Raw genomic sequence first — 24,726 nt, 5'->3', positions numbered from 1 at the left:
TCCTGGTTAACGGGGGAGGTCCTGGATGACTGGAGGCTTGCCAATGTGACGCCCATCTACAAGAAGGGCCGGAAGGAGGATCCGGGGAACTACAGGCCTGTCAGCCTGACCTCGGTGCCGGGGAAGATTATGGAGCGGTTCATTTTGAGGGCGCTCACAAGGCACGTGCGGGACAACCAGGGGATCAGGCCCAGCCAGCACGGGTTCATGAGAGGCAGGTCCTGCTTGAGCAACCTGATCTCCTTCTATGACCAGGTGATCCGCCTAGTGGATGAGGGAAAGGCTGTGGATGTGGTCTACCTGGACTTCAGTAGGGCCTTTGACACTGTCTCCCACAGCATTCTCCTAGAGAAGCTGGCGGCTCACGGCTTAGACAGGTGGACTCTGCGCTGGGTAAAAAACTGGCTGGACGGCCGGGCCCAGAGAGTTGTGGTGAATGGAGTTCAATCCAGTTGGCGGCCGGTCACGAGCGGTGTTCCCCAGGGCTCAGTTTTAGGGCCGGTCTTGTTCAATATCTTTATCAATGATCTGGATGAGGGGATCAAGTGCACCCTCAGTAAGTTTGCAGACAACACCAAGTTGGGCGGGAGTGTTGATCTGCTCAAGGGTAGGAAGGCTCTGCAGAGGGACCTGGACAGGCTGGATCGATGGGCCGAGGCCAACTGTATGAGGTTCAACAAGGCCAAGTGCCGGGTCCTGCACTTCGGCCACAACAACCCCATGCAGCGCTACAGGCTTGGGGAAGAGTGGCTGGAAAGCTGCCTGGAGGAAAAGGACCTGGGGGTGTTGGTCGACAGCCGGCTGAACATGAGCCGGCAGTGTGCCCAGGCGGCCAAGAAGGCCAATGGCACCCTGGCCTGTATCAGAAACAGTGTGGCCAGCAGGACTAGGGATGTGATCATGCCCCTGTACTCGGCACTGGTGAGGCCGCACCTCGAATACTGTGTTCAGTTTTGGGCCCCTCACTACAAGAAGGACGTCGAGGTGGTGGAGCGTGTCCAGAGAAGGACACGAAGGAGGCTGGTGAGGGGTCTGGAGAACAAGTCCTATGAGGAGCAGCTGAGGGAACTGGGGTTGTTTAGCCTGGAGAACAGGAGGCTGAGGGGAGACCTCATCGCTCTCTACAACTACCTGAAAGGAGGTTGTAGCGAGGTGGGTGTCGGTCCCTTCTCCCAAGTAACAAGCGATAGGATGAGAGGAAATGGCCTCAAGTTGCACCAGGGGAGGTTTAGATTGGACGTGAGGAAAAATGTCTTTACTGAAAGAGTGGTGAAACATTGGAATGTGCTGCCCAGGGAAGTGGTTGAGTCCCCATCCCTGGAAGTATTTAAAAGATGTGTAGATGAGGCGCTTAGGGACATGGTTTAGTGGGCATGGTGGTGTTGGGTTGACGGTTGGACTAGATGATCTTAGAGGTCTTTTCCAACCTTAATGATTCTATGATTCTATGATGTAATCTTGCTCTTTACATTCTACTGCTTCCGTAAGAAACAGTGCGTTGCTGCTTTCTAGGAAACAAGAAATGACACTATATGCCACATTAACGATGCTTCTTTAAAATGTCACATTTTGTCTTGAAATTATTTCCACTGAAAAGAAACTACTTTTACAAATATATGTAGTCTAGAATAAGAAAACTACTGGAAATTAAATTATCACCTGTTTCTATTCATTGCTGAGTACTGCTCTGAAAGAGAAACTTAAGTTGTGGTATTAAGCAAAACAAAGCCCTTTTCCTCAACAACTAAATTTTTATGTCAGTGTTTGTATTATTCCTGAAGTACTGATCTCTATTGATCTGCAACCATGCCTTATTTTAGAATACCTCACAGGGATTAGGTAGGAAGCTTAGTAGACTCTCTCTGTGCAAACACGCAGCACACTGGATAGGCTCTTCAGATCTGCACTAACCATCAACAATTGAAAAATGGTGACATGTGAACAATGGAAAACTGGTTTTCCTTTCACTCCATGTCCTTCTAACTACTGAAAAACAGTCCTCACAGGAACTGCAGAAGAACTTAATTCAATTATGGTAAATCAAACATACCTTCCGTTTGATGTTAAGACTATACAATAAATACGTTATCAACAAAAGCAACATCCTAGCTAGGAAAATTTTAAGAATAAAAAGTAATTATCTTTTACTGATCTATTCAATGACTTACATATTTAATTTACTCCTCACCGCCTAGGCAGTCTGTTTACATTTTGCAATTAACATATATTGAAATTAATGTTTTACATATTTTCAACATATTTTTAATATATTAAATTTAGGAATAAAGTAGTTGTTTGGACATCAAAGTCTACTTGAGGAAAAATGTCTTTAAAGCAGAAATACTTAAGATACAAAAAAGCTGCTGGACGTTATTAAATTGTATTTTATAGCATACTATGTTATGTTGTGAAAAATCAATTCTGCCTTTTTTATATACTCAACTAAATTTTCAGTCATGAACCACATTCTTACTGATGTCAAATACGCTTTTGTGTCTTCCTGTCAGATTTACTTCATCAGTTTTATCCCATTGTCTGCACATATTTTTGTAAGTCATTTGTGGAAAATCTTATTTTCACTTATTTTCAACTACTGATAACAGCTCTGGCATGAAAACATCATTACGTCAAACACCTTTTTGTTGAAAAATAAAAGGACAATAGCCTTTAGAATAGAATTACATTATGGTATATTTTAAAGAAAATTGCAAAAACTACCCTGTACAATAAAGCAAATACTACATACCTCATAATCACAGAATCATGGAAGGTGATGAGAAGGATTTACTTACTTTCAGTATTAGGAGATGCATGATTGAATACTAAACATCATGTTCCTGACTTTAAAGCTCCCTGACACTTTCTAATGAGAAGTTTGTTACACATTTGCCAACATTAAAGCTTGAAGTCAGGGACATTAGAATTTGCCCTCAAAACCATGAAATATCATTCTGAAATTAAAAAGTCCACTTTCAAACCATATTTACATTGGTTATTTCCCTCTCAGTCAGCTTGTTCTCCTCCTTATCCACACACAGAATTTATCAATATAGCTTTTAAGTTATAACTGGTATTACAAAATTAATATAAAAATGCTATCTCATTACGAAAAATGCTATACTAATGGTCAATGTTTCAAAAGCAGAAAATTACCAAATACAGAAGAAACTGCCCAATGTAGTGATCCAAGATGAGATAGGTTGCTAAAGCTAAAGAGAACATCCATCAAGTTTTAATGGAAGACTAGCAAAAAGGAATCAATAGAGGACCACCACTCTGTTCTCAGTAGTGAAGGGAAAATATTTGATGTGTGTAGGAAACCTCTGGATCACCACTTTCTAGTCACTGTCCATAAAGAGCCTGGCTTCCAGGTTATTAACTAAAATATGAGTGTTTCTCTGCCATGTTTAAAAGAATCATTTTTATAAGTCAATATTCTACCACATGACTCTGCTAAGAAATAGTGCTTTAGGGAAAGACTTTACTGATTAGCACACAATACCTGTTGCTTTTTATGTAGGCAACAAGTTATTTAGCATACTGCATGCACAAAATTGCAGCAGCTGTGGATAAACTAATCACAAACAGTGAATTAATTACTGATTTAAAATGTTAAGAAATAGCCCCTGGAAGCTGCCCAAGACATTTTTATCCAAAAGCAGTACGACTGCTATATTATTATTATTAAAATTTAGGAAGAGTGCCATAGACATGCAAGAAACTCAAGAGCGGTTACTCACAACCTCATAGAGCAGAGAAGATAGAAGCTAGCCTACAAATAGACTATCAAGGAAAGAAAAATTAAGGAGTAAAAGAAACAGACCTAGGCGTATTTTGAAATCACAGAAAAAGAAGAAAGAAGGACAGGTAACAGATAAAATCAAAGAACGATTCATTATTTTAGAAGAAGTGATTCACTGCCAAGCGAGTAAGAAGGAGAGTAAAAGAAACCAACACACGAAATGCGTAATTTTGGTGGATGTAGAATCTGGACAATCAAACCAGCATTACTTGGTTACCATTGCTGTTTCCAATGTGAGAAAATGTTTAATTGCTGTATGAAAAAAATCAATTGCATTTAGGTCAAACCACCTGTAGACAGAGAAGCAGGAGAGTATCTAAAGGAGACAAATGGCAGTGTTTCTCTTCATTTAAGCCAGTGCCACTTTAAAAAGATTTCAGACAAACTGGGCAAACTTTATATTGCAGACTGTATTTAAACCCTCTTCTTCCTTGATGATGAAGGTGAAATATTACTGTATTTTTTGCTTGACACTGTAAGTGCATTTCTTAAAAAGAGCAAACCGAGGGATGTTGACAATCTATCCAACTACCAAGTGGTTTCCAATTCTTTTCTTTTCAGTCTTCTATTTCTTCTCAGTATTATTTTGAGTTCATAAATTGACATTATCATATTTATTTTGTTTCAGGTACAGATGAGTCTTTTCTTACGTTGTTCTTTCTTCTGATTCTTTCTTCTTGGTGGGTATCCCCAAAACCTATTGCTGACAAACTTATCTTCAGTCTGGAGAGCTCTTATACGAGGTACCACCAGGAGCATCTTGTTCTTTGTTTGAGACATGGGTGTTGAGCAGCTGCCTGGCTAACATCGTAAAATGTAATATGGAAGCATAAACTGCATCACTAAATCCTAACCCAAGGTTATTAAAGTTTAAGTAACTAAAAAGTTACTTAAATGATTACACTAGCCTAACAGCAGCAACCTGCAAGAATAAATTTTGTTTGTAACATGTTGTAACAAGCAGTGTATCTTAGACTCACATCTTGCCTATCTTAGACACCTCTTAGATCTTGCCTGTCTTACACACACATTCAGGATGGGATGAATGACTTTCTGTAGGTGCCTCCCATTTCAGAAAGACTGCAGAAGATACCTTGATGACAAGATCAGACTGGGCACCGAACTTGTATATAGTTCCATTGAAATGTAAATCAACCCACTAAAGTTCTGCTACTTAAAAAGGCATCTGTTTGAGGTATTATTTGAGCAGCAAGGAGCATTACCTTTTACCATATTATTATGCTTTTATCCAGATAAAATAGATGTTTGTAGTCTGATATTTCAATTTCCATATTCCTACTGCTAGATTGCAAGGGTTAAGGGGAACTGTAATAGCACTTTAACCTCCAACTTGGCACACATTCCAGATATATGAGTTCTGGCTGTGCAGAAAGTCAGAGTAACCTGCTGGGTAGTTTCCACCAAAGAACGGACTTCTTGAAGTTTCTCTACCTCAGAGATAGCACAGGGGAAGTCTGATATATAAACTTCTCCTTAGTAGCCACTCAGGAGAACCTTATCACAGTTTACAGGCTGAATACAGCTTGGCACGTGATAATGTTCTTTAATGTGTATATAATCTCATTTTATATTATATTACTATAAACAAATTTTCTTTGAAACAAGTCTAGAAAAATCTTCATGAATGGATCCTGAAAATATTTAAGTGAGATACTTAATGCTAAAGGCATATTTAACATAAGAAGATTTACATAATGCTCCGTTTGATGGTCAGAGGGTCTATTGAACATCTCCACTGTGATATAAAGAACTGACCAATCATTCAGGTGAAGGAGTATATATTGAGAAGCTCAGCTCATTCCAGCATTCGCTGGTCTTCTTTGGGATGGTGACACAACAGCTGCCATGAGGTGGGTGCTCTGAAGAAGGACACTTTGTTGGCTTGCTGTTTTGTTTGCTTTAAAGAATAAACTGAACTCTACTTTGAGGATGAAGCTTCAACATTATTGTCACTGTCACATCAAATTTTAACTCCTCAATACATACCCCGTGGCGCTGGCATGCAGATGCAGAGAAATCTTCTGGTGCAGATGTCTGTAGGCTCTGCTGAAGATAGTGGATACTGCTCTGTAACATATTGTCAAAGCCTTTTTACCTGCTCTGCCTATTGCTGCAGCTCAGCAGGTGTTTCACCGCTGCCTTTATTCATATCAAGCTTTTATACTTCCCATATTTTTAAACATGCTTTTAACATGCACAGCTACCAAGCTGATATGTGTTGTGGCACTTATTAGCTATGGTAGTATGCAATTCTTTGTTGTGTATGGATTTCTGTTTCTAACATTAGTTCTGATCCCTTTTTACATCTTTTCATCTTATTAGATGCATAACACACAAGTCTGGCCCAAATTCTAGGTAACAAAAAGTAAATAATTTTTTTGTATTTTCTGTGCACTTCAAGGAAAGAAGATGCTTGAGTACATGTACACGTAGAAAGAACTAGAGCTAGATACAGTGTTTTTTCTGTATTAAGTAATTTTCAGATTTCACTATTTCTAATGTATTAATAGAAATGCATTAACTCCCTCCTGTGTTTATTTTAATATCCCAGCTACCTTTAGTTACTAAAAACCCTATTCAAATCACATTTTAAAACATTTTAAAATTAGTTTTTCAAAATTCATTAAAATATAGTTTCTTCTTCTCTGAAACTAAAAAATAAGTCATTTAAACTCTGTTCCAATATAGCTGTTTTCCTTCTCCTACTGGCTTTAGATAAATAGATATTAACGTGTACAAAACCAGAAAAATTAAATGCATGTGTTTGGGTAGGATGCATCTATGTCCATATGGGACTCAGAAAAGTGGGGATAATAACACTACACTTTCTTAATGTGGTATCAGTGAAGAACATCCATTCAAATAGCATGGCTAGAGAAAGCCAGATGTAGTATTCATGTAAAAATAATTCAGAGGAGAAGTCTGTTCGGACTGTGAAAATGACACTTCCCATAAATTCTTTACGCATTGTCACACCAGGATTGAGTTAAAGCCAAACAAGCATCTAATTCTTGCTTTGAATACCAATTGATTGACTGCTGTTATAAACCATTTAATGGGACTCATATTAAAAAAACAGCTGAAAGACTGTCTCATTTTAGCATTCTGAGATGTCAGTAACAAGACAAGTTCAAGAATAGAAATTTAAAGAAATGTTTTGAAAAAACACTGTCAATATCTACCAAATATACTACTAAAGAGCTTTTATTTGTAATGAGTTATTTACCAAATTTCTTAATCGGACACATATTCCAAAATATTCTGAAGTATATTTGTGAATAGTGGAGCCTCAATTCCACCCAAATGAAAAATTTTATACCATGTTAAATAATCTTGTAATTTCTATTTCTCTAAGCATTTGGATGCACATAAATATATATGTATATATACATATTTGAATGCACAAACATGTACAGAAGACATCAGATATGTAGTTATATACACAGATATAAACATAACCAGGAGATATATTTAGATAGATAGATAGATAGATAGATAGATAGATATGTATAAATATATCTCACTTTAATTTTGACTGGTCTGGATTTTGCAATAGTGTTGTCACTAATTTAAACAGACATCCTACACTTTTTTTCCCTCTGTACTGCTTTTGATTTGTTTTGTAACAGTCTACATAAGCTAAATAAAGTTGGCCCTAAGTGCAGACAAAGACATTAACAGGAAATATTTAGCATTTGCAAAGTGCCTGACATGTTTAAAGTATTGTATAAGTATTTAATAGTAAGTCCTCAAAACAGTCCTCAAGACCAGTGAGCACTTCCACCAGCAATGCTGCAGCACAGGGAAACAAGTTACGACACAGCAGAAACCAAGTTGCCACCAAAGCCCTACACAGAGCCCTGGAACAGCGCTAACTTTTAATAATGGTATTTATGTAAAGCTGGTCCAAACAACAGGAATTTAGAAGCAGTACTAACTGTTCATGAACACCCTTTGTCTCCAACATAGTGTTAGTTTTGATAGCATTAAGAATGAAACAATCCAGATCTGGAAAAGCAGCTGAAAAGCAGCAGATGAGGCAACAGGTATAACCAGGTATAACCTGCCTATTAACCAGGTATATTTTTTATGATGATGAAAAAACCAGTATGTGCTTAGGAAAAATGGAGTGTAATGCATTATTCACATGTATTTGTCAATTATAAGCCTTTGAAAGTTGGATCTTTCCATCAAAATTACCTCAACTAGAAGAGGTGCCTGGATCAGAAGTTTTCCTTTTATTTTATGCTCACCATACCTTTAAAGGTTTTGCAGAATTTGGGGATGGACACGGTACTTCATAAAGTCTTCATCTTCCTGAGATTTCTTAGTCCTTAACAATGTATCTTCATAACAAAGAAGTTTTCATCTTTTCGAGATTTCTTAGTCCTTAAGAATGTATCTTCATAACAAATAGAAGTTTTCATCTTTTTGAGATTCCTTATTACTTAAGGATGAAGACAGAGCTTTCCTTTAAAACTGTCCACACGAGAAAAGATTCCAGTGAAGACGTTTCTATTCAGCTAGTTGGGATGGCAATGGTCTTGGAAGATTTCCCTGATGTTGCATGTTTTGTTCTTTCTTTCTGAGGATATGATCATTCCTTGGTCATGAATATTTTCATTACTAAGGCTAGTATGCTTTGGAGTGGGAAATGTTAGAACCACTGAACAATTTGCTTGTTGGAATGATTTCAGGTCAATTTTTTTTTTTAATATATTTCTGCTTATTACCAGAAATCTGGAAAATGTTCCAAGGTATATGGAACTATTTATCATAGTCTTTAAGTAATCATTTTATTGTTGAGGCTCTTTGTAAAAGATTTTTCATATTTCTTTCCTATTATTAGAGGATCCATACAAGACCAGATGTTCTCTTTTCCTTAAGTAGGTCAAAGTTAAGACTTTGCTTTATTAAGATTTATTAAGACTGTCCATATTCTTGTTGAGATGGAGCTATTGCTCCTTTGACAACATGAAAATTAGAGTTTTGCTCTATTTCTAAATTTCTATTTCTAAAGAAAAAAGACAAAGTTAAGTCTTCACGTGAACTTCTGGTATCAATTTCAGTATCCCATGTCTTCCAACACCACTACATTCAACCTTTGACATGACTGCGGCAAAAAAAAAAAATCCCAAAAACATAAAAACCAAGCTGTACCAGTACAAAGAAGAAAAAATACAAACTGACCTCCAAAGACCGTGACCTGTTCCCTGCTATAAACCTGTCTTTTGAGACTCACCTCTAACATGATATATATAAAGAATCAGCCTAATTAGGACAGGTGAAAAAAGCAATTAATATAAAAAACTTTGTATTTTGCTGTATTACTACTTGACCATCTTCCCATGTCATCTGATTTCTTAAAGATCTGCAGGTGCAGGAATGGTATTTTTAAAGATATTCCCAACACATCACACAATATACTCCTAGATTTAAAGGGGTGACTGCATTTAAGAAAAAATCCTCAACGTTCTGTAGTTACTCCACTTTGAGTGTTTTAACTCATGTTCTTAATACGACTAATAGCAGCCCCAAGATCCGCTATCAGCTACTGGGAACTAACCATCACAGAGAGATTTATTGTACAAGCCATTATCCCATAGTCTCTCAGTCCACAGACCTTCCATGTGTACCACTTGAAGTTCCAGCTATACACAACTCGTGGCAGAAATGAGAAGACAAGCCTAGAATATTAATCATAGGGATGTGAAGCTTCTGCTCAGATAAAGCAGGGCACAACTGTGATTTCTAGCATTGTGATGATCTAGGCAAGGTGCCTGTACAATGTTTAAAGTCTTGATGGTATTCTGAACAGTTATTATGAAATTGTTATACCACTGAAATTCTCTCTGTATATGAATATAGTCCAAGTAAGGTCACATCTCTGCCAAACCAGAGACATTTCACTTAGCTTTAACCTTCTATAATTACCGCATCTAATCTAACTTAGTCACACAGGCTGTCTTTAGAGTCAACAGAGAGATGAGTAGCTCTGGAGAGTGACACATCTCACTTGTATTAAACACCCATTTTAGACTGAGAAATGGAACTGGATTCTGGGGACGGATAGTTGAACATAAACTTTAGCTGTCAGCAAGATGCACTGCACAGTGTTCCTGAAAAGCCAGGATTAAAGGACAGACTTCTGTCAGACTCCATAGATATTATTACAAGAATTGCCTAACATACATTGCAGAAAAAAATGGCTTTTCAGGCATAAAACTTACAGACAGAATTGATATAAGAGGAAAATGAAGATGTACTTACCAAAAACAATAGAGGACTCACAGTAGTAGTAACCATTCGGTTGCTTTTTTTTCAACATGGAGCAAAGATCTAGGCGGTGCAGGATTTCATCTCCAAAATAAAGGCTTTTAAAATCTTCATATAGGCTTGAGTCAATTCTTTTCACCTTTAAATAGCAACATAAAATTCAATTAGGCATTCTGCTAGAAGACTGAATTTTCATATTTAATTCCTATAGTTTTCATTTTAACCAGAGGTATAGTTAGGATGGAAAACTACTTCAAGAGGGAAAAATAATACTGAAACAATAATGTGCCAGATCTTCTGTTTTAGTTAAGTACTGCCTGCTACAGAACTTAAACAAGGAAATACAAGTGTCATTACAGCTCCTTTCTACCTCTCTCTCTTCAGTCCTGTAGGATATACAATGCTGCAACTGCTTTAACTTCCAATGGTTTGCAACAGTCGTCATGGAACATGTAACTGGAAATTATTCTTGCTGTTATCACTGGGCATGCTACTACAAGGAAGAATCTCAAATGTTTGTCAAGGGCAGTTTTCTGGGTCTTTAAAATCACCAAACAGGAAAATGTGGTTGCATTTAACAAACACTAGGCTTTTTATCTCAGCAAATCTAAAAAACTTACAGTGATTTATAATATCAGTATCATTATGTAGTTTTGCATATACAAAGTGGAACGTAATAAATATTCTATTAGCCTGTTTTCAGAAAACCTCAATTCAGTAGTTATTTTAAGAGTTATGGGCTCCTCATGCCATTGTATTTTCAATAAAAATAGATGATCTCTGTAGAAAAAATATTTTCTCCTTCAATCTACCTCAGAATAAAGCTGTTTGTGTTTTAAAAATTGTTACTATATGCTAAGGCATGTTAGGAGAGACTGCTGCCTCTAGAAGCTCCAGCCCAGGGCTCCCTGCTGCCCAGCTGCTGGAGCCCAGCCTGGTGCCCCCGGGACCCAGTGTCTCTGATGGATGTACCTGCTGCTTTCACATCCTAGAGACACACAAACATGCTCAGAGGGCATAGACACAGATGGCTACACAGGCTGCCACAGACAAGGCGCTGCCTTCAACAGCACCCACATACATGGCTCACATGAGACACAAGTGTGGACAGCCCCCAGCAGAGACAGAAGGTCACTAGTGCAGGCGTGCACATGACTCCTTCCAGGTTCACAAGCACATGCACATTTGTGCATCCCCCAAGCACTGTCACAGCCCCTCTGCCCGCCCAGCACCTCTGCCCAGATCCCAGGCCCCCTTACCCATCCCATGGGTCCCTCACTTGCTGGCTGGCCCAGCTTGAGGTTAGGTAGTGAACACCCGCACTCCTCACACACACACACACAGTTTGGGGAAGATACAGACATTTGCCCCCAGCAGCCAGCACCCAGCACACTGGCTCGGTCAGACAAGCGTGCCCACCAGCCCGTTTTACACAGGACCAGCCCCTTTTACACCCCATTCTGTCCACTCCTCCTTTGTTCCTCCCCATCCCCTTCCCCTGCACATCTCCCATCCATTTGCACAGTCCCACCAACCGCCCAACACCCTGGACCCTCAGTTTTACATCCCCAACAGCTGCAAAGTCCCGGTTTACCTGAGGTTTCTTGATAGCCTATCAATTAGTGTGACTGACGAGGTTTGTTTCTTGGTTTTGTCTGTTATGTTTGACAGGTTTGTGTCTCTGTATACTTTGTTTATGGCTTCCCCCTTTCCCTTACCATCCCATTTGACCAAGTCCTCGACCAGACAATCCTACTGAAATAAACATTCCCACACTCAACATCCCCTTATCAGTCCGTGTGGCCGACCAGCTTTGGCTCTTGCTACTGCCTCCCTCATCTTATGCAGAGTTTGTGTCTCTGTATGTGTTGTTTAGAGCTTCCTCCTTTTCTTATTATCTCCTTCTGCACTGAAAAGGTCCTTCACCAGACACGCTAAAGGGGCCAGATGCCGTCTCCTTCCTCACACCCTTACACTATATCTGTTCATCTGAGCATCACACTCACGCACTTCTTGTGATGCTTCATTTACAATTACTCATATGCAAGATAGGCTCAGAGTTGGTATGTCTACTGAGCTTTTACTTAGGTACAAAATTATTGACTTCAGAAGCACTTTGCTTGAGTAAGTACCTGCACATTTGGTTCTCTAAAGTCTTAGTTTAGAGACTTTTGGTCCCCTTTACTAAATTAGACTTTTGGTCCCCTAAAGTCTAATTTAGCGAAAGTCAGAAATGTCTTTCCATTTCCTTAATCTCTGAAACGATGACATCTAGTGGTGGATGCTTTTCATTTTGGGTACACGACCTCCTTGGAAGTCTACATTTATTCCAGCCTCACTGTCATTATTTAAAATTTGATATTCTATGGCTAGATTAATCCTTCTGTACTAAGGTTATTTTGAAATCAAATCATCATTCTTTGCTTTTTGGCTGACAGTTTTTTGAAATACATTTAGACATCAATCAGTAATAAAAAAAGACCTTTTCAGCCAGAAGAACACTTGTCAAAATGTGAAGCCTTGAGTACTCATGGAACAAAATGAGGAAAAGATCAAAATCACTACTTCACGCTCCAATAAAAAAAATAGCATTTACAAGAGGTTGGGATGCTGCTTGTCAAAAACAGATTGGTAAGGTGTGAATCAAATGTTGAATGCTCAGGAACTGAGTTATGCTTGTAGTGCACTACTGAAAGATATTTGGAAAAGCAGCCATGGGAAAACTATGATATTTTTAGTAACTTGGAGCAATTTCTGGAGCGCTGTTTGTAATGAGATGTGAAAGGATGAAACAATGCAGGTGCATGGGAAGGTCACGGTTCATTTCTTAATTGAAAGGGTCTGGAGCAGTAGAGATGAAAGAGAGGAGTTGTTACCACATGCTGATTATAGAGATATGCTGTAATTGGGGAGGGTGGGAAACAAGAGTACTTGAGAGGCCATTCAACATTCCAGCATTTGGTGCTGGACGGGGAGGAGGAAGACACCTGCCTCTTGAGGAAGCACTGTAATGAATGGATGCCTGTAAAGGGACATGGCTGTGTAACGTGGGCCTGGAGAGGCATTGCATGTGGAGCCCTTGCAAGACTGGCAAGAGCCAGGGCACTAAGGAGACAGCATTTGGTAGCCCTGTCATGTCTGTTAACTCTGTCTGTGCCTTCTCTGTATGCAGGCTGGGAAGGGGCAGGCTGCCATCCCCAGCCTGAAGTTAAACCCTCCAGCTGCATGGAGTCCCCATGGCTGCTGTCAGCAGGTGGCCAGGCAGCGTTTGCCTCTTCATGGGACCAGGGGCAGGAAGGCTGAAGTGGTGACAGGCCTTAACACGGCTGCAAAGTGAGGTGCCCAACACCCTCCTGCAAGCAGCTTCAGTTTCCATGTACCAGACCCCACAGCCAAAATGCCCAACTCCCAGCACCACATGTCCAGCTCTCTGAAGGTGAGGGCTGCATATGACGATTCATTTACATGATGCCATGCCAGTTGCTCAAGGTAGCTCATTAAGTGAACTGCAGAAGCCGCAACGGGTGAAAGAGGTGAGCAGTGGGGAGCTGGGCAGCGGGTAGGGACGGCCATGGGTCCCGCTGGAGCACTGGCAGGCAGTAGAGGCAGGTGATGGAGATGCTACGTGGGAGTGGATGCTTGGCATCCCTTGCCGGCCGGCTGCTCAGGGGGCTTCTTCCAACCGCCTCCTCCCCCTCCCCCTCAGCGCGGGGCTCCGAGGAGGCCGGGAAGGGAGGTAGCGAGCCGCTCCCGAGGACGGGGCAGGGGCTGGCGGGACGAGCTTGAGCCCCGAGGATTAGGCTGCTCCCATTCAGCCGGGAGGCCGCAAGGGAGGTTGAGGGTCCATTCCCCGCATGACGGCAGGGACTCGTTGCCGGGAGAAGGCTGCTGTGGGCCCCCGGCAGCGGGGGCGGCCGGCGGTTAACGGCAGCGCGGCAGGGCCGGGGGCGGGATGGCGGCCGCGGCCTGGCTGCGGAGACGGGGCTCAGCGCCACACTGCGGCACCTTCCTGACAGGACCCGGCGGCGGGGAGGCCTGAGCGCAGAGAGCGCGAACCACCGGCCCGGCAAGGGAGGGGAAGGGGGTCAAGCTAAAACTTTCGAGCTGCAAGGAGACGCAGCAGCCGAGACGAGCTGCCCGTCTGTGGTGAGGAGAGCGAGTAGAGGGGAGAAGATGTTGGAGAGAGTTGGAAGTGGGTTGCTGACAGCGACTGTGGACTCTGTAGGGTAAACTGTTTGGTATGGTTGATCCATGCAGCAGTATGTTATGTACTTGTATAGAAACCGGTACTATGTGATGGTGCTGCATAAATACTGGGGTAGGACCCAGAAACGATGACCAGTTTATGTGGCTGCATTGTTGGGAGGAGCTGTGGTCGGTGCTTGTGGATGTCCAGTACCTCTGAGAGAGGACGATTTTGTTCATGTATATACATGTGCATGTACGTTACGGGTATTTGGGCATATATATAAAATTACTAAAATAAAGGATACAAAGAAAAACTGTAAAACTATTCCAAGATTGCTGGTAGTTAGCTCAGTCCCACCTTTCTTGGAAGCAAGATGGCGGCTGTAGTTATTGGCTGCATCTTTTCACTTGAACAGGTAACATCTGTCTTTAATTCCTGGTAGCATCTTAGTTTCTCCAGAGTTGGAAGAATGAGTGTTAACCTAGTGTTGTCAATTACAGTTACTTCTCAGGACTTTTTGGATGAGTTGTGAATAAAAATATCTTTCTCCAACAGAATGACTGCCATATCAGCCACGAGTTGTGCCTTGCCACCACCACTTGGGCCCGACCCAGAGGACCACGAGTGCTCTGAGACACACATGTCTGTTTTGTGGTATGCAGGGCATCTTGCAATTACTTATTATGATACAGAAGATTGCTCAGTCTACTTCATGCCTGACATACCTGATAATGAAGACCTCAAGCTACTGCATAAAGTGATTGGGGAAGTTAATCCTCAATGCATAGTGACCAGTGCAAAACAGGACCAGAATATTGCCAAATTCCTGACCAACCTAACAGCTACTGCTGGTGATAAAGATATAGGAAAACCAGAAATTGTCCTGTTTCCCAACACAGATTTTGGCTTAGACGTCAGCAAGCAACGCATCCTATCTAGGCAATTTCCATTTATCCCATCTCACATGACTGCAACAGAGAAAATTCTCTACTTGTCCTCAATCATCCCTTTTGAGAGCCCACTCATGATACGAGCCCTAGGGGGACTCCTCAAGTTCCTAGACAGGAGAAGGGTTGGAGTTGAGCTCGAAGAAAGCACTATTGCGGTTCCTATTTTGGCCTTTAAAAAGTTTGTGCTGTCAGATATTGTGAATATGGACCAAGACACTTACTGTGTCCTGCAGATATTTAAAAGTGATATCCATCCTTCTGTGTACAAGCTGTCCAGTGGATTAAAAGAAGGATTCAGTTTATATGGAATTTTAAACCGTTGCAGGTGCAAATGGGGAGAAAAACTGCTGAGGCTGTGGCTCACACGACCTACTCGGAACTTGACAGAGCTGAACAAACGGCTAGATGTTATCCACTTCTTCCTGCTGGCTCAGAACCATGAAACAGTCCTCACTCTTCAAGGTTGCCTCAAGAATATTAAAAATGTGCCCCTTATTCTAAAAAGAATGACTCTTTCCCACACAAAAGTTAGTGACTGGCAAGCACTCTATAAGACAGTGTATAGTGCAGTGTGCCTTAGAGACACATGTCGTTCTCTGCCCAACACTATTGAACTCTTTCAGACCATTTCGCGTGTCTTCACTAATGATCTGCACTACATCGCTAGTCTAATCAGCAAAGTGGTGGACTTTGAAGGCAGCATCTCAGAGAACCGCTTCACTGTTAGACCCAATGTGGACCCCACCATTGATGAGAAGAAACGAAAGCTGATGGGACTGTCAGACTTCCTTACAGAAGTGGCACGAAAAGAACTGGAGACCTTGGACAATCATATTCCCTCCTGTTGTGTGATTTACATTCCTTTGATTGGGTTCCTCCTCTCCATTCCACGGCTACCAACTATGGTGGAGAAGAGTGACTTTGAAATCGAAGGCTTGGACTTCATGTTCTTGTCAGAGGATAAACTGCACTACAGAAGTGCTAGGACTAAGGAGCTAGACAGCCTGCTGGGTGACTTGCACTGTGAGATCAGAGACCAGGAAACACTTATTATGCACCAGCTGCAGACAAAGATCTTGGAGAAGTCTGAAGTGCTTAACAGTGTGATTGAGTACACTGCACACCTAGATGTGCTACTAGCTTTGTCAGTGATGGCCCGGGAGAATGCCTACTGCCGGCCACGCTTTACTCACCGCCATGGCTTCCACATCAAGGATGGAAGACATCCACTCATGGAACTATGTGCAAAGACTTTTGTGGCCAATCCTGTGAACAGTGGTGAGGCTACCAGACGAATAAAGATCATCACAGGGCCCAACTCATCTGGAAAGAGCGTCTACTTAAAGCAAGTAGGTCTTATAGTATTCATGGCTCTAATCGGCAGTTACGTCCCTGCAGCAGAGGCAGAGATTGGAGTAATTGATGGGATTTACACAAGAATCCACAGTAGGGAATCAGTTTCTGTAGGGCTCTCCACTTTCATGATTGATCTTAACCAGGTTGCCAAGGCAGTAAACAACGCCACAGAGAGGTCCTTGGTACTTATTGATGAATTTGGTAAAGGGACCAACACACTGGATGGCCTGTCCCTTCTGGCTGCTGTCCTGAGGTACTGGATCAGTCAAGGAACACAGTGTCCACAGGTCTTTGTCTCCACTAATTTTCACAGTTTAATGCAGCTAGAACTCCTGCCTGACACACCTCTTCTGGAGTACCTGACCATGGAGACACACCAAGATGGAGATGAGTTGATATTTTTCTATCAGATCAAACAGGGCATGTCCACTGTTAGTCATGCTGCCAACATTGCTGCATTAGCAGGAATGCCAGCCAAAATTATTGAAAGAGGAGTGGAAGTGTCAGAACTGATTCGCAATGGAAAAGCTATCAAACGTATTGATCATCCCTCAAAAGGAGATCGGATGGAAAAATGCAAGTCTGTTGTGGAAAAGTTTCTTCACCTAGACCTTGATGATCCCCATGTGGACTTAGAAGAGTTCATGCATAAAGAGGTGCTGCCTTCTGCAGCCTCAGTCCTGTAACAGGGGTATGTGTAAAAGCATAGATTACATCATATCTACCATGTTCAGTAGGAGAGTTTGGTAATTTAAAGAATGATCACTATGACTAACACCTACACTACCTTTAGCTTGTAACAAACTGTGTATAGTTATGTCCTTTCTTCTTCTCCCTATTTAAACCAATTACTGTAGTTACATATCTCTGCAATATGGTGTATGATATGAAAGCAGGAAGACTGAAAGAAGAGAATTCAAGAACCTTTTCCAGCTGCTGGGTCACCCAATTTGTGCATTTTCTACCCCTGTTGTTAGATCTTCACATTAAAAAAATACTGTAGAAAAATCACAAAACATTTCTGCTGGTCTCATAAGACTATGAAACCAAAGGGTTTATTATTTTGTATTGTGCCAAAGTGATCGTTTCAGCCATTTTAGGATCAGCATCAAGGATTCCAAATAAGTCTGTGCCTCAGACTCCCATATCAGCAAGTAACAGTTGTCACAATACAAACCACTGATGTAGAGGCTGATAAATGGAAATACAGAGGGATTTAATGAGCTCTGCAGATTTTCATACACCAGCATTTCTGTCCAAAATGCCAGAGATCCCAGGAGTTATTATAAAAAGAATGCTAGAGGTCAGAAGACTTATGAGACTGATAAACAGGGGAAGTGCTTTGGTTTTACCGAGAATCACTCTCATAAGGTTCTATATGGTATGACTATGTATCTATGCCATGTGGGTATAAATAAAAGCAAAATTACAAAGCTAGGAAACTAAACACTATACTAGGGATGTAAGACAGAAATTCACATTTTATATTCTATTTTCGAGTATTGAGTAAAACTTAACATTAAAGGAATAATACCAGAAGGGGAGGATTCCCTTTCACTTCTCGTCATGCAGAGGATCTTTACTGAACACAGTATTTGATGTATGCATATGCAACAAAAATTCATTAACAGATTAATGAAGCAGGAGACATGATACATAAGTACTATAGAAGTAATAACCTTTCCTGAAACGAGATAAGTGCCTGAGATTCCTTATCTAAATAAGACAGAAGAGACATTAGATAGCTTATGGTTGACTGCCAAAACTTGCTGTAACTGCTTACAGTATGGCTAATAAAAGACAGCAGCAGATATACTACATCTCTCTTCAGCTATATTTGATTTCAAGAAGCCAAAATTATTAATGTCACATAAATTGAGAGAAAATTTACATGAGAAAAAAGTAATTACCTTCATAACTATCAGTATTAAACATCTTATCTGGTACGTCTAGCTGAAGATAGCAAAAAGATGAATGTGAGTGCACATCAAAAAGATTTGAATTTGGAGACACTGCTTTGGGTTTGATTCAGTGTGGAATTTCCTCCTTTATGGTGAAGGAATTATTATCATTATTATTACAAAATAAGGACCTTATGTTATCTCTATATGAAACTAGGATAGTGGCAAAAGTTTAACATAATTTACCTTAAAAAATACAAGAATGAATTACCGAATCATGCAGCTACTGCTATTTCCAGTGCAATCATCATACTGTCTGCAAAATAATATCGAGCATCTTGACGATGTTACCATTGAAGTTGAATGGTAACAGTGAATCAGGCCTTGTACAACACTTGCAAGTGTTGTAAATACAAACGGATTTTTCTCACTAATATATTCTCTTTTACTAATTATATATACAGCATTCTAAAGATATACTGTACAGAAGAATATCATATATTAAATATCCATAAATTATATTTTTAGCATTTTTTCTTGTCAACCACTGCCTAGGCTAAGGATACACTCCTTACTAATTAAGCAGATGCCATCAGAGCAATTTAGCTGTCAGTCATCTTCTACTTATGAAATCCATTTCACAGTATTTGCAGTTCTGGCAGTACTAGCTATCAAAGGATCTCCAAACGTCATACAGCATTTATCAAGCGTGCCTCACAACACGCCCTGAAATAAACAGCAATCTGGACAAATGAAAAGCAGAGGGGTTGTGACTGACCTGTGGCAACCTGTAGCAGGCTAGTGAGGGAAGCAGGAATAAAAATGTAATCTTCAAGTGCAAAACTCCAGTTGCTTCTTTTATTGTGTTTCATTAGGTTCTTTGTATAGAAGATAATGATACAAACCCAAGATTCTTATCATTCGAACAATCAATTGTGGAAACAGCTAAACATGTGCAAGTAAATTATATCCCTTTATCTCCTTCCACAAGGACACCTAGAGGCACACTGTACCTCCTTATTTTGGGGAAGTTTTCAGTGGCACATTTGATCTCAGAATTGTCCAACTAACCATGAAGAATGAGTTGCTCCCACTTCTGAGTAGGTAAGTAAGTTCTTTAACCTGAGAAGCTGAAGGGGGTACAGTAACCCAGATAGCTCTTTTCTAACCCACTTTATCTCACATTTTTATCCTTTATTAATGTCTGTTTCCAAGTTTTTTGCATTTACCATTTTTAGCTTAATGCTGTGCCTTCAAAGTGGAAAGCTGATTTCTTGAGATCTTTATTAATTTTGAATTCTCAAACTCTGCTTTATAAATATCAGCAACAATTTGGGAAAGTTAAAATCTTTTCAGAATATATGCATTTCAAAAATGCCTGTAGCTATATTAAGATTTGAAAAACACTTTTTTTTTTTCTCCCAAAAGATAACTTTGGTGGAATTTAGATGTCATGATGAGGAGAGCGGCTTAAGAGAGTATTGCTTCAAATAAGGAAACTTACATTTAAAAAAATATTAATATAGTTATAAAGCTATAGCTGTTAACTATACTTAACTACTTTAGTTCTATTTGCTCTTTTACATGCTTTCTCATGTAATCTTCATCCACTCCCCCCCTTTTTTTCATACTGTTGTATGATCTGAAAATGCAATTAAACATTGTATTAAAACATACTACAAAATAGTTATTCCTGTTATGTTTCATGTTTTTATTTATCGTTTTCAGTAAGTGCATGAAACTATCTCACTAAATGCATGGACACAATGAAACAAAAAATAATAGTAAAGACCGATGCTTATGCCTGACAGTGGACTGACAGAGAAAAATTCCTGATAAAATAATGTACAGATTTTTAATACACAGTATCTTTCTATACAGTGTATCTTTAGAATACCATATGCATTATCCAGCATTATGGAGGACTAAGGAAGATGATTTGGAATGACATTGACCTGGTTCTGTCAGCAGCAGTGACTATCAGAACACAGAAAGTATGCATCCTGGCTAATAGTTCATGCAAGGTAGAAAAATGTAAACAAAACAAACCACCAGCCAAAAAACAACCGAAAAACAGAATGGCAAAAAACCCACCCTGACTGTCTCATGTTTTAACCAAACAGTTAAATTACTGAACAGCTGATGTTCTAGAACAGCTGTGGATTTTTAAAATGAGTGTTTTAAAAAACAACTGTTAATACAAGCAAAAGCTTATGTGAGCTTACAAATTTAATAGCTATAATATACCACCTATAACCTGTGGACAAGTCCTTACTTCTGTTTCAGAGCGAGTATGTGTGGCCTTGAAGTTTCTTGACGTGTCTCAAATCTCATTGCCTTCTTCCAACTGATTTCACAATGTTTTAATTATAATGTGCACCTTCAGCATTTTTTAAAGTTATTTCTAATGAAATTTTAAAGTATTTTTCTTTAATGCTTACTATTAAGGAAAAAAATAAATTTAAAATATTTAAATTATGTACTTTAATTCTTATTTAAAAATATATTTTTTCTGAAAATTATTTTCCTGGTCAATGTTAAAGGATCACGTAAAACATTCCATACAATGTCAGCAAAAAATTTTTATGGAGATATACCTTATGTTAAATAATACAATAGTACTGTTAAATTAGTATGAAATAAAAAACTCGATATACTAGTATTGCTTCTATATATTTATCTTCACAGTTATAACCTACTTTTATGTATTTGTGTATTTTGTCAAAAAAGCAAATAAGTAGGCAAGAAATAACTGCCTGCAAAAGAGAATATAGAAGATGTGTTTCATCGCTACTCTGAAATTCACCAAAGCATATTCAATAGAGGGAACTGACAGTCTGCATATTATGCATAATCCAAATATAAATTCCACTGTTTATTTGCTTATTTTCTCCTGTACCGTAACAAAACAAAACTATCCAAACAAACTGCATGCATGTAATCTACACCCTAATAATAATTCTATAATTTTGAACAAGTACTTTCATCCTTTGGTCTTGCATAGTTTCCCAAAAGAAAATAGACCACGGTATTACTGTACTGAGATTATCAAGAGTGGTAACTTAAAGTACAGTACAGAACTACTGTTTATATGGCAGATGTACTAATTATTTTTTCTAAAAAAAATCAGTATTTGCAAGTCTTACCTCTTCAGCTGGTTACAAAGTAGAAAGTGTGATGCTGTAGCATAAGCAACTCCTTTGTTCGTCTCCAAATTAAACTTTCTAGATTGCTGCTGAGCTATGTGAAATGTGAGCTCACCTGCTTACGTAGCTGTGCTGATTTTGACAACTTCATGAAGGTCAGATGTGGTTTAAAAGCTCTTTCATCTCCTGCCAAGATGCCCTTTTCTTGAAATATCTTCTTCATAGTCTCTGAGCGGGGAGAAAAATGTAGAGGTACAAAGATATTACATGATAGAATGCTTAAAAATGTGCTTTCTACTGTAATATGAGCCACAGCCACTCCACATGGAAAAAACAGGATGATGAGTCCCAAAAGGCAGAGAGACTTCCAGTTAACTTCAAAGGTACGTATTATTTCATGTGAAAATAGTCTTATATCTGCTGTTAATATGGGTCACAAATTCGGCTTTACTAAAATAATGGCAAATAGAAAGCCGTCCATGCTGCCTGCTTTTGCTATCAAAATAGGAACTTGACATTAGAACTGTTCAGGAGTTACTCTCACCGGAAGAGTTTTGGAAACTTCAGGAACTCTGAGCATGTAACAGAATTGTCTCTCTTCAAAAACACTGGTGAGTTTTATTGTCTGTATTTGGGTAATCTCCCACCCAGACCAAAGGAAATCTGAAATTGAAAGCTGTAAATTCTAGCACTGGATTTACATGGCAGAATTAGAGAACGTATCAGGTGTGCTGATGAGTTTTGGTTTTTTAAGCTTCACTGTTGCCTTGCAAGCTGATTTCCTATTTTTAATGTACACTTTTATCTACAGCCCAGGCCAAAGCAACTCTACTACACTGACCTAGTTTACTATTTCCCAACTCATCTGCCCAATGTAATGTTTCATTTCTTGGAAATAAATTTCACTACAACTTTTGAATTATGTTCCATATTTCTTTTACCTGAAATACTTCAAATGAAAAATTTCTATTGTAATTTTGGAAAAAAGATTAAGATAAAACTGATAAAACCTGTGGCAAAAACAATACCAGTAAGTAGAATATCTCTATTGCTGAAAAACAGAAAAACTGCAATATCTTTTTTTTTCCTTTGCAAATACAACTTCCAATTTTTCACTAGCTGTAGGTCTAGCTGACTCATGCTATCCTTGAACTAAAATCGAAAGAGGGGAAAAAAAATAAAATCTATCCTATCACATGAATTTAATCAACCCTTACCATAACGATGTATTTGCATTTAAGTGTATTATTTTTTGGCTTGATAGTTCAGCTGTAACAGAAAGATCCAGTGCTTTATTCTCCCACCTGGAAGAAAATGCATTACACTGGGAAGCGAACAGCACAGCTGGCTGAAAAAAAATAGGGAAGGCCCAAGGAAGAGGAATATAGGCATATAAAGCTGGCTAGCGTAAGTCTGCCAGTTCACGCTCCTGTAACACGTCATTCCAGAGTCCTTACTCTTACCATTTTTTGTTTTCTATAGTAACTATTCAAGTGAGCTACTTTGAAATCACACTTGACATTTTACAAGTTTGTGCATTACTTTGCAACAGAAAAGTTCTAGAAGCTCAGAGTATTCACTTGGGACCTGGAGATCAAAATTCACTTCCCTTTCTCTGCTGCGTATGATTTATAACCTTAGGCTCCACAGTCTATGCAACTAAAGTTGGGATTTTGAAAGAAGCCAAGGAAATCAAAGACCCAAGTGCCATCTCTTAAACAGGCCCACTTGAAAATTCTCTTTCAAGCTTCACTCCCCACTGATAAGATGCTGATGCATTTTACAAAAAAGAATTAGCCCAACCTTTTATTCTAACTCACAGGATGCTGAAAGGGCAAGCGGATTAAAACTTGTGAAGCATTTGCACAATGGTAATAGGGGTCATCTTACTATGGCAGATGCTGCAAATAACCTACTGGAATGGTTGAGGTGGGAAGGGACCTCCGGAAGTCATCTGGTCCAACCTCCCTGCTCAAGCAGGGCCGCCTACAGCTGGTTGCCCAGGACTGTGTCTGGATGAGTTCTGCATATCTCCAAGGATGGAGACCCCACAACCTCCCTGGGCGACCTGTGCCAGCGCTCCATCACCCACACAGTAAAAAAGTGTTTCCTGATGTTCAGAGGGATCCTCCTGTGTTTCAGTTTGTGCCCGTTCTCTCTCTCTCCCCCCGACCCATGTATGTATATATGCATGTACAAGCATAACTGCTATATAGATCTACAGATCTATGCATCTAGATCTGTAGGCCTACTATATATCTATAGCTATAGCTATGTATCTATACACAAGTACAGCTTACCTACTTGTATTATTTCAAATTGTGTCTGCAGGAAACATTTCTAAATTTACACTGAATCCCCGCTAAGCTATTGTGCAGCTGTGCACACAAATGCTGCTGAACAACAGATTAACATATCAAAACAGAAGACTACAAATAAATGTTTGCTGCTTCTTCAAACTGAGATATGGAAGTTCAAATTAAGTCATTTAGTTATGGTGTGCATGTATTTCCATGCATCCAACGGCCTGCTTATTTTCTGATGTTAGTAAGCTAACAAAATGTTACATTTATCTGAAACCGAAATTATCTGTAACAAAGCCATTTTCTGGTTCCTTTGGCTCTCTGAACTGCATCATTTGGGGACTCATTGACTTTGATGTTCCAGCAAAGGATTAGTCTTATCAAAACCAGGTTTATGCTACCCTGTGATATTCTGACTCAGTCTTGTGGACTGTAGTCTTTTTTCTCCCCTAAAAGCTCAAAGTCTTTCTGCCATCATGTCTTATGCCAAGCAGTGTCTTACCTCCCACTCTGCAATTAAGGTCTGTGCTGGTGAAGATTTGCACCTCTAAGGGTGTCCCCCTAACTCCAGTAAGAGCTTCGTGTCAGACCAGGGGTTTGCCAATGTGCATCCGATCACAGGATTTTAAGCCCAGTGTTTTCAACAGGGCAGACTGACCATATGGCACTATAAACGTGTGTTACAGTGGGACAGTAGGGCACCTACACTTTACACTGCTGAACAGCAACCACATGGCCTGCGTGTCTCCATTTTGTGCTAAATAGCTTTGTTCACTATCTGC

General features: G+C 39.8%; 2 protein-coding genes across 2 annotated transcripts in view; one reads left to right on the top strand and one right to left on the bottom strand.

Moving 5' to 3' along the window:
* The window catches only part of AKAP7 (A-kinase anchoring protein 7), a 98,947-nt gene that overhangs the window by 49,347 nt on the left and 24,874 nt on the right, over positions 1–24,726 (bottom strand). The window contains exons 6-7 of the mRNA XM_076333615.1: positions 21,757–21,869; positions 10,094–10,238 (exon numbers count right to left, since the gene is read on the bottom strand). Of these exons, the coding sequence (XP_076189730.1) occupies positions 10,094–10,238; positions 21,757–21,869 (258 nt within the window). The remainder of the gene's footprint in view (positions 1–10,093; positions 10,239–21,756; positions 21,870–24,726) is intronic.
* On the top strand, positions 14,845–17,280 carry MSH5 (mutS homolog 5). The gene has a single exon (XM_076335497.1). The coding sequence runs from the start codon at positions 14,845–14,847 to the stop codon at positions 17,278–17,280; it is 2,436 nt and encodes an 811-aa protein (XP_076191612.1).

This window comes from Aptenodytes patagonicus, chromosome 3 (assembly GCF_965638725.1).
Source record: "Aptenodytes patagonicus chromosome 3, bAptPat1.pri.cur, whole genome shotgun sequence".
Classification (NCBI taxonomy): domain Eukaryota; kingdom Metazoa; phylum Chordata; class Aves; order Sphenisciformes; family Spheniscidae; genus Aptenodytes; species Aptenodytes patagonicus.
Note: the sequence above shows the minus strand (reverse complement) of the source record. Positions and strands in the feature narration are given on the sequence as shown.